At 44.6% G+C, this 10413-nt stretch overlaps 1 protein-coding gene across 1 annotated transcript in view; it reads left to right on the forward strand.

The window, feature by feature from the left end:
• Window positions 1-10413, forward strand: part of gak (cyclin G associated kinase) — a 19030-nt gene that overhangs the window by 3645 nt on the left and 4972 nt on the right. Inside the window, exons 7-24 of the mRNA XM_019885608.1 lie at window positions 1403-1492; window positions 1589-1724; window positions 1805-1917; window positions 3390-3501; window positions 3916-4033; window positions 4526-4534; window positions 5711-5760; window positions 5873-6021; window positions 6483-6605; window positions 6677-6810; window positions 7046-7240; window positions 7844-7961; window positions 8120-8199; window positions 8529-8722; window positions 8879-8949; window positions 9025-9127; window positions 9423-9589; window positions 9898-10102. Coding sequence (XP_019741167.1) covers window positions 1403-1492; window positions 1589-1724; window positions 1805-1917; window positions 3390-3501; window positions 3916-4033; window positions 4526-4534; window positions 5711-5760; window positions 5873-6021; window positions 6483-6605; window positions 6677-6810; window positions 7046-7240; window positions 7844-7961; window positions 8120-8199; window positions 8529-8722; window positions 8879-8949; window positions 9025-9127; window positions 9423-9589; window positions 9898-10102 — 2167 coding nt within the window. The remainder of the gene's footprint in view (window positions 1-1402; window positions 1493-1588; window positions 1725-1804; window positions 1918-3389; window positions 3502-3915; window positions 4034-4525; window positions 4535-5710; window positions 5761-5872; window positions 6022-6482; window positions 6606-6676; window positions 6811-7045; window positions 7241-7843; window positions 7962-8119; window positions 8200-8528; window positions 8723-8878; window positions 8950-9024; window positions 9128-9422; window positions 9590-9897; window positions 10103-10413) is intronic.

Consider the following 10413-nt stretch of genomic DNA (forward strand, 5'->3'; position numbering starts at 1 on the left):
TTTTTTTTTTCATTTTTATTTTATGTTTTAAAAAATCCATGTAAGTAAATATGTACTTTATATTTTATCATGCTCTAATGCAGTTTATTGTACTTCATTTTAATTACTTAAAATATGACTATTGAATAAGAATTGATGTCATAAAATATGTTTTATTCATCGAACTCATGATCAAATTGAATTCAATCCATGCATGGTTGCATGATCTGTCCTTTATTATATTGTCGTTTTGCTCAATATTTTTTGTAGATTTATTTTTAGATTGTAAATGGTAATTATACACAGGAAATGTAATAATTGTAATGATCGACTTCAAATCTATTTTGTGATTCAACATTCTAACTACGTACTGATAATTAATATATTCACGTGAAACTTGAGTTCATGCAACATCGCAAAAAATCTGTTTATTTGATTGATTGAATTTGTTATTGTTATGTTATCATTTGAACTTTTGCAATTCGAATAAAAGATGTAACAAAAAAAACGTTCCATTTAAAGTTTTGAAAATCTAAACAAATGACCAGAAAAGGTCATTAGCGGCTTCATTCCCATGAAATGACCATTAAGCCCCGCCCCTTCATTACTGCATCCGTAGGAGAAAGGACATTGACAAACACCAGACGCTTTTGATTGAATAATCCAACTGGCAGTCCAGGATGTTTTCTCCGGCTTTGGCCTCCATTGAGATGCGCCCCCGAGATTGTTTGTCGACCTGCTACCGCGCAAATCAGTCACGCTAATCGCGGCCATCTGCATGTACCGTAAATAACGGTGCTTTTATTGAACCATCGCATTTGCTCTTCTCATTTCGCCCATCTTAAAACCGGTATTGTGGGCGCACTGAGCATTGAAAATAACAATACTGCAATTACACTTTCCCAATCAATTGAGAAATGTTCGAAATGTTGCTCATCTTTCCACTTTTCTTATTCGATTTAGACCATTCCAACTTCTACCTACAAAACTATTTCTCACATTTCCCCAAGTTGTCACATTTCCCAACATGTCAAGGCACAATTCCCAAATTTTTCCCAAATTTTAACTCTTGTTATTATGATCGGAGACCATTTTCAGTCTATTTCCTCCCACCATATTTCTCACCCGATTTAAAGCATTCCAACCTCAAAGTGTCGAGCTAATTCAGTGAATTCGCTTCCTTGTTCCATGTTGGCATTTTTGCTACATGTCAGTACCTACTGTTAGCATTGTCCCAATCCGCTCTGCTGAATTTGGAAGGGTGACGTTTTACATATGGCACATCCAAGGTCCCCATATGTAGTTTAGGGAGACAAAAGAGAAGACCCCGAGGCTCGCTGAGCCAAAATTCTTACAAACCTCTTGCTGTGTTTTTCTGCGTGTCTGTCCCTCTGTTTCTCCGTATGTCCCTTTCTATATAAAGATTACAAGGAACACCACTCCAGCATACCGGACACCGGAAATGATCGACCTGTACTCCAACTACCCCATCAATGAAAAGCAAGACATTTGGGTCAGACCGCCGTTTGAAATGAATTGCGTCTAATTAGCTTTTCGACAGGAGCTTCAAAATCCATCCAACCCTAATTATTCTTCCTGTCCCGCGTAGGCCCTGGGCTGCATCCTCTACCTGTTGTGTTTCAAGCAGCACCCATTCGAGGAAGGCGCCAAGCTGCAGATCGTCAACGGGAAGTACTCCATACCGCAGAACGACACCAAGTACACGGTCTACCACAATCTCATTTGTAAGCGCGACGCGTCTGGCTGGAATCGATACTCGGGAATACATGGGCGTATTGTGGGCTTCACCCGTCTTTCTTTGCAGGCTCCATGTTGAAGGTGAACCCCACGGAGCGGCTGTCCATCACAGAGGTGGTCAACCAGCTTCAGGAAATAGCGGCGGCGCGAAACGTCAACCCAAAGTCTCCCGTCACAGAGGTAATGTCACCTTTTGCGTTCTCTCTTCTGTTCAAGACCGTCAGACGCGAGTTTTTACAATCGGGAGGCAGGGCTGTCTCCAAGTACCTACTCCAAGTACTTTTTGGGGGCTTGGAGGGGTTGCTCATTCATTCATTTCGTCATCTGGTGCTGTGCTTGCTAGCCGAGTCATTTGTCACTGACATGGAAGCATGATTGACCTGGCTGCCGGATAGACTGAAATGAAAGCAAATCACCGCTTGAACCCCATACTTAATGGCATGGTGCCTCACAATTAGGAGTTAAGTCGCAATCCTGATCCCAAATCGTGCCACTGGTGAGCAAATCCTCCACCAAAGTTGCGATTTATTTTAAGCCGATTGCAGGATCAGAAACCTGACATTTTGGAGCCATTTTATCCACGGTCATCTGCTTATATCATTGATAGGCGCTGTCAAAAGTAAATTAATAAACTTTAGTGCTGGGTTCCCGTGATCACTGAAAGTCAACAAAATAGAGAGCCCATATTTACATCTTTAAAAATGCGCACATTGGCCATTAGTTTTTCTTCTTTATTTTTTTGTTCTACATAGAGGATAAACAATCTATGCCTGTGTGTATACATGGGGGGGTTGCATGACTCTGGGGTAGACTGGTCGTCTCCCAACCCAGAGGTTGTCGGTTCCATCCCTGGCCCTTGTGACCATGTCGAATTGTCCTTGAGCAAGATACTGAACCCCCAGTTGCTGCTGATGCTACGTCATCAGGAGGGGAATGTGAAATCGCTGAGAAGCCCTTTGAGTGCCTTAATAGGTGGAAAAGCGCGATACAAGTGAAAGACCATTCACCCGTGTGTTGCTCGACAGTTTGTGTTCCAATATCAGCTGATCGAAAGCATCACCAATGCTATCCTTTAGCCTGCCTTTGGTGTTTTGCATTGTTTGGTAGCATCAAGCTAAACAGATGCATATGAAGCAAAGCTATGTTGTTGTTTTAAATACGTGAGTCATTTTCTTTGTTATATGTTGTGTTTGAGGGTAAATGTCAAAAGTCCAAGCAAAAAAAAAATGGATGGAAACGACAGCCCGAATGTTGAAAAATTGCTCAATGGGATGAACTCGCATCTCAAGGCGCCACTTTGTACTGCTGACTGTCCAAGCTAAGAGTCAGAAGCGCCAGTTTGAGAGGCACTGCTTGCCACCACTCATAACCCTCCATAGTAAGGGCGGCGAGTATATCTCCAGGGAAAGAAGGCTAATCTGATTAGCGTTAAGAAGGGGTTTCCCTGCTGGCTGTAAGAAGATTATTGTTCTCCGCCTCCTGCTGAACTTACTCCTCAGACGTCCAACCGGCCACAGGGATGACCTGGAGGAAAACGGAGTAGATTCCGCGGATCAAGATTTTATATCAAGTTGATCAATTTTTGGAAGGGCATGATGCTGACCGCGTACTACTGCTGGCGTCCAGTGTATGATGGATACAAATGTCTGCAGCTTCTGGAGCAGAACGGAGGCTTTGGAAGTAACGGGGCAGTGGCGGCAACAACCGTGACCACGAGCACGACGGCGGCGGCGGCACCCTCGCAGATACAACACAACAATGCAGGTGAGCAAGGCTTTTCTTTTTTTTTTTTTTGTTTTTTTTGTCTATGTTCGCACTGAGAGCCATATTTTAAAAATGTTTCCACGTTCCCAAATGAAGGCTGATATTGATAACGACAGGAAGTCTGCTAGTCGGCACGGCTCCATTTTCGTTTCAATTGCACTCGTCAGGTTTTGCGCTAGAACTACTCATTTGCAAAAAATATTTTTTAATTGCATTTAATTTATTCAAAATAAAACTATTGATGTAAATTGATTTATTACAGTCATAAAATACATTTCAATAAAATGTTATGTATTTACCCCAAAAAAATCAATTTATTTGTAAGGTAAAACCAAACATATCCATTTCCGTACGAACAAAAAAAAGGAAAAAAAAATCCAATTTATATTTTGCCCATGTTGTTGTATTCTAAAGGCATCTACGATCCTGACCAGTCGGGCAGCGGCTTCCTGGACATCCTCAAGGGAGGAACGGAGCGCATCCTGACCAACATCAAGGATACCTCCTCCAAGGTCATCCAGTCCGTAGCCAGGTAAGATGCTGGTTGTCTCCGATAATAAGCATTCTCGTCTGTTTTTAGTCACTCCTAATGTAAAGCATCAGATTTCTATGATGCTTTTCCGAATACAAGTCTCCCAGTACGTCAACTGACATAACGTGGACATCGCCGCTTTCTCCTCCCCTCATTGCAGCAAATCATTCCGTTATAATATTTTGAACGTAATTGCATTGTGACACATTTGAACGGGACCGGGGTTCCAAATAGAGGGAGCATTTCCAATAAATGAACCGGTGCTTTTGGTGAATTTTCCAAGGGAAACTTAAGCTGGGGAATTTTGGAAATATTGCCCCATTGCTAACATCCGTCGGACATTTAATACAATTAAATGGGAAATGAGGATACATGATAGAAGGGTCTCATATCCATTGTTGCCACCCTTTGCATTTGTTTTGGTCATTCTGTTTATTTGTTGTGTTCTTTTCTCCTCTGTGTCCGATCCCTCACTATGTCTCCATCTCCTAGCAACCCAAGGTAAACATTGAGCCTCGGCCAAGCTCCTGTAGTTCGTGTGTTTGATTTAGATTGAGTTCAGCTCCGCTACATTTGTACCGTCTGCAAAATAACTGCTAATTCGTGCTAACATCACCTGTTCCACACTGGCTCTTGAATTCCCACTCGCACAATCGCATACGCCAGCCAGACTCTACATTTTAAAAAGCTTGTTTTGAATCGAGCACCTGCCGTTCAGTTCAAAGGGACATATTATGGAAAGCTGCCCGGTCGAAGGTGCGCTATTATTTCAACACTTGGAGCAAGCAAGTGTGACGGCACCTGTTTTCAAATTTTTTGGGGCACTATACAGACGAGCCATTCATCTTGAACTTTCTGTCAAAAGAAGATGAACTGTTGCTCTTGCGTTTTTTACTCAAAGGAAGAGGACTGTTGTCCTTTCCTGGGAAGAAGAGAAACCGTTAATGCACTTTCCACAAAGGATGGTTTGGTGTCAATTTCGCACTTCAATGATCACAGCTGTACTTTTTGTGCACAAGGCTCCTTTTGGCTGAATCCCCCGCTTGTGTATTGTATTTATTTATTCATTTTTCACTAAGAATATCAAATCATTGCAATCAGAGAATGAGTGTCAATCATTTGCTTTTTTTTTTTTTTTTTTTTTGTGAGGAGCGGGTGTCCACTCTATTCTGAATTGAAACGGTATAATGTGTCTCCTTTAAATACTAATAAGCAAAGTGTGTCAATGCATGAATGATTGCTAACTAAACAGTGTCCTAACAAGCGTCATATGCTCCTGATCAATTAGCTTAGCGGATAATATTGAAGCTTGTTCAAATTTTTTAGCATGACTTTGATTTTTTAAAAACACACACACACACACACACACACACACACATAAACACAACAACGCTTCTGTCCTGGGTCAAATTATTCCATCAAGGCAATATTGAGCTGTTTCGGGGCTCGAGATTAACTTTTTGCTCCGGTTAAACTGGTGGCTCCAACATTCATTCTTGGGGCTGCACCAACACGGAACGTTAACTGCAGCAACATTTTCGACCGCAACACACTCACAGAGCTGCCAACCTCGGGAAATGTATTTCCTGAACCAATTTATCTGGATTTTTTTTTTTTTTTTTAATGTCTTCTCCCCACATTTTTTTCACTTCTCCAACCCTGCGATTTGTGTTGCAGCTATGCCAAAGGTGACCTGGATATATCCTACATTACCTCCAGAATAGCAGGTCAGCACCTGGGCCTCAATGCACTCGTGCACCATTTTTATTCCCTTTTTCACATGCGAAGGTATAACATTTGAGTGCGCTTTTTTTTTTTGTTTTGTATGTATGCGTATAGTCATGTCGTTCCCGGCGGAAGGGGTGGAGTCGGCGATAAAGAACAATATCGAGGACGTGCGCCTATTTCTGGATTCGCGGCACCCGGGACACTACGCCGTCTACAACCTCTCCAGACGCTCCTATAGGCCGTCCCGCTTCCACAACCGGGTAGGAATGCATGGGGGGGCAGATTGTCAGCCTTTTGTGGATTTGGGCTTCAACCTCTTTTCTAATCGGACGGTAACTCGCAAACACCCAGTATTTCTCGCGAACAGCATCATCGCCTTTGTTTTTCTGTCATTGGGCTGGCTGAAGTATAGTCTCTCCTTTCTCAAGAGCACTTTGAAACAGGAGTTCAGGCCATCGTCACATCCCGGCTGGATTAATGTAACGCACTTTACTTTGGAGTCAGCCACTCCTCCATTAAACGTCTGCAGTTGCTCCATAATGCTGCTACTTGCCTCTTGACTGGGACTCGTAAGAGGGAGCACATACTGCAACTCCAAGTCTGGCATAATTTATTGTTTGTTGTTGTATGGATTATTTTTGCTCCACGTACAGCACCTTGTGTACAGCGGCGGTTGTTTTCGAGTGCTCTAGAAATAACACTCGAGTCTTTTACGTGCTAGGTTTCCGAATGCAACTGGCAGGTGCGGCGTTCTCCCAACCTGCGCAGTCTGTACAGCGTGTGCAAGAACATGCACCAGTGGCTCAAGCAGGACCAGAGGAACGTCTGCGTGGTCCACTGCCTGGTAAGGGAAGCGGAAGAAGTGGGGTTGCCTTGTGTGTACGTGGGGCTTCATGTTGTCCGTTTTGGATGCAGGATGGCAGGGCGGCGTCCGCTGTGGCCGTCTGCTCCTTCCTGTGCTTCTGCCGCCTCTTCACCACGGCCGAAGCGGCGGTCTACATGTTCTCCATGAAACGATGCCCGCCCGGCATTGCCCCATCTCACAAGAGGTGCCAACACCAACCGACGTTTTAATTCACACGCAATGACCATCACATGGAGGGGTGTCCTGATACGAGACCATTCTTGCAGCTCGCAGTACTGTCCAAAACTGCTATCTGTCCGTTTTTGGGGGGTATTTTGTATATGTTCGAAGAGACTCGATCGCGTGATGCTATTCAAAGAAAAAAAAATATATATATTTTTTTTATAATGGACCAATATATTTTTTCTTCGGTTTTGTAGGTACATTGAGTACATGTGTGACATGATGGCAGAGGAGCCCATCATGCCACACTGCAAGCCCGTGGTCATCCGCGCCATCACCATGACGCCCGTGCCGCTGTTTAACAAGCAGCGCAACGGCTGTCGCCCTTTCTGTGAGATCTACGTCGGCGACGAGAGGGTCCTCACAACCTCGCAGGAGTACGACCGAATGAAGTATGGGGTTTTTTTTTTTCGTTCAATAATTCAGACGACTTCCTCTTGCTTCAAATATGGAAAGATACAAAACACGCTCATTAAAAGACCTTGTCTTTATGCCGGCATGCGTGCGTGGGTGTGTTTGCAGCAGTTTGTCCATGCACTATTAAGGATAAGCGGTTGATGAATGTGGATGGATGTGTTGTATGATGTGGTGACGCGTTGTTGTCATCTAATTGATGACTTGCCAACTTGTGTTTGCGCCATACTTTTTATAGTCAGTTAACGACTATGAGTAGAAGTAGAAGAATAAAATGTCTATCATATCAATTTAGCATAAGCTTAACCTCTAAAACCAAAACATTTGTATTTTGTAATAAATCTGATGCTGTTTCTTGTAATACAGATTATTAAGTGCTTGCAAATGCAAGCATAATATGGATACAAAATGTGGAATGATACAAATATTTGGTTCATAGTTCAAGGCTTCAGTGCCGCTCCCAAAAAGCTGTCATGACATTGAAACATTTTAAACCAACTTTTGAAACCTGAAGCTTTCCTGGAAAGCCAGTTTTAAAGCCCAACCCTTTGGTGTCTATGGCTTTGTGCTCTTGTTTGCAGGGATTTTAAGATGGAGGACGGAAGAGCAGAGATTGCCCTCAACGTGACCGTCCAAGGAGATGTGCTGGTGGTGATCTACCACGCCAGGTCCACGCTGGGAGGTCGTCTGCAGGCCAAGGTCTAAATGAGCACCTCTGCCAAGGACTTTTTTTTTTTTTTCCACATGATGCACACTACACTTGTTCCTCGTTGAAACATCTGGGGGTTGAATTTCCAAAGAATGTTGTCATTCATCAAACATTGATTTCTCTGCTTTTGCTGCGTTTCCCGTTTCAGATGGCGTCCATGAAAATGTTTCAGATCCAGTTCCACACAGGCTTTGTCCCCAGAAATGCCACCACGGTCAAGTTTGCCAAGTAGGTCTTCAACGTTCAAGAATGCGCTCTCGGCTTCAAAACAGAAATCGTTTTTTGCTAAATACTATCAAACTTAGTTCATGTGCAATGTCATGAGCAACACTTTCTACTGACTCATGCTGTGGACTTCCTCTTCTGTGACTCTAACATCTGCACTGAACACACACACAGACACAATTAAATGAGCTATTTACTATTGTTTTGTTTGTGCCAAGGAACTATGTTGACTTGAATTGAGAAGCTTCATTGACCAACCAATACACCTAAATTAGTCACAGTGGCAAGACTCGGTCCCTAAGATCTCCCGCGATGACATTTTTTTCTGGCAGGTACGACCTGGACGCCTGCGACATCCAGGAGAAATATCCGGACTTGTTCCAGGTCAACCTGGACATTGAGGTGGAGCCCCGGGACCGGCCCAGCGCCAAGACTCTGCCATGGGACAGTTTCCAAACCAAGGGCCTCAACCCTAAGATCCTCTTTTCGTCTCGCGACGAGCAGCAGGAGATCCTCAGCAAGTTTGGTAGATGGCACTACTTACACGTTTTGGCAGCAATGTCATTTTTCAGCCTTGTGGAAGGTGTAAAAAAAAAAAAAATCAAATGTTTGAAAGGGGAGTCAAATAGAAGAATGCCTGAGCGTTCGTTCATTTTTATTTTTATTTTTTCATGATCCGCAGGTAAACCAGAACTGCCCCGTCAGCCTGGATCCTCAGCCTTCTATGACTCCAATTCGCAGCCGCAGCAACCCGCGCAAACGTCGGAAAGCTCGACCGCCTCTGAAAGGGAATCTCCCGTGAGCAGCGACACCAACACCAAGCCGCAGCAACACGCGCAAACATCGGAAAGCTCGACCGCCTCGGAAAGGGAATCTCCCGTGAGCAGCGACACCAACGCCAACAACTTCTTCCAGACGCTGGATTGGGAAGGTATGAGTTCATTCCATGTGCTCCCTGGGACTGCAAAATTCTGGGAACTCAGTCACTGGCAGCTGTTTTAGAGCAATTTGTCGGATCCTGTGGAGGCTAGCGAAGAAGAAAGCTAGCAATTTTGCATGGATGGGCTGCTTATTCCCAATCCATTTGCATAAATTCACAGAGGAATTTGGAATATTTCCAAAATTCCCAATCTTCACTTTGAATAGAACCCGAACCCGATCCCTAGTGGTCCTTTCAAGAACCGTACGCATGAATTCCATGGGCCCTCTTATCTTTTTTTGTTCAGACGTCAGCGGGCCTCAAGACGCGGCAGGCATCCAAGCGGGAGGCTCCTCGAATGAGCAGGAAGACCTCAGCGACCAGTCTGAAGGAGAGTCCTGTTCGTACTCGGCCCCCAGCGGCGAGCCTTTGTCGCGGGACAACAGCGAGCCGCTCTTTGATGCCGATTTCCAGGTACGCCAATGATTGCGTGTGGCTAGCCGGGGAGAAGCTAAAGTAGCAGTTTACACCTTCACACTGCACAACAGTCTCACAAGATCCGAATCAAAGCCCCCGCCCCAAAAAAATGCATGTACATTTATTGGCCACTTCGCTTTCAACCCTAAAGCAGGATTCAAACTAAACCGTGTGCCGCCACCAAGTGGTCTACGGTTGCATTACACCCAAAATTCACAGAAGGCAGAACGAGAACGACTTAGCAACTGCACGTGAGAAGCTAACATAGCAGTGAAGATTTTCACTCAGCCCCCGCCGCCCCACAGACTCCGACTCCCACTGGCGAGGACTCTCCCGCTGAAGACACAGCGGATCTCTTAGGGCTGAACTCGGAGCCCCAAGCGCCGACGAGCTCCTCCGCTGGCCTGAAGGCCTCGGCCAGCCACGGCGACCTCCTCAACGACCTGTTTGCGCCACCTGCTGGACACACGGCAGCGACCCAGGAGGACCTGTTCTTCGGCGGCTCCAAGCGTAAGCAACTTTTTGAGAAGGTTTGGGGTGATTTTTTTTGGAATTAAGGTTTTGTGATGTCTGACTTGAGAATTTGCTCACTCCTTAAAGTCTCGTTAATGTGACTTTCAAAGTGCACTTCCCGAGGAATTAAAATGTACTGATATCAGGTATTGGTATCGGCCTTTTTTTTTCGGTTGCTTGTGAAGTCCGCCGATTGCAGCCACCAAGAGCTAAATGCTTGTGGAGGCTCTCAGTCGTACAGGAAAGTTCCATCGTAGAAAGGGTTCTGTCAGTCGTCATCTGTACTTGTGGGTAAAAAACAAAAAACA

This window comes from Hippocampus comes, unplaced genomic scaffold (genome assembly GCF_001891065.2).
Source record: "Hippocampus comes isolate QL1 unplaced genomic scaffold, H_comes_QL1_v1.1 scaffold78, whole genome shotgun sequence".
Taxonomy (NCBI): Eukaryota; Metazoa; Chordata; class Actinopteri; order Syngnathiformes; family Syngnathidae; genus Hippocampus; species Hippocampus comes.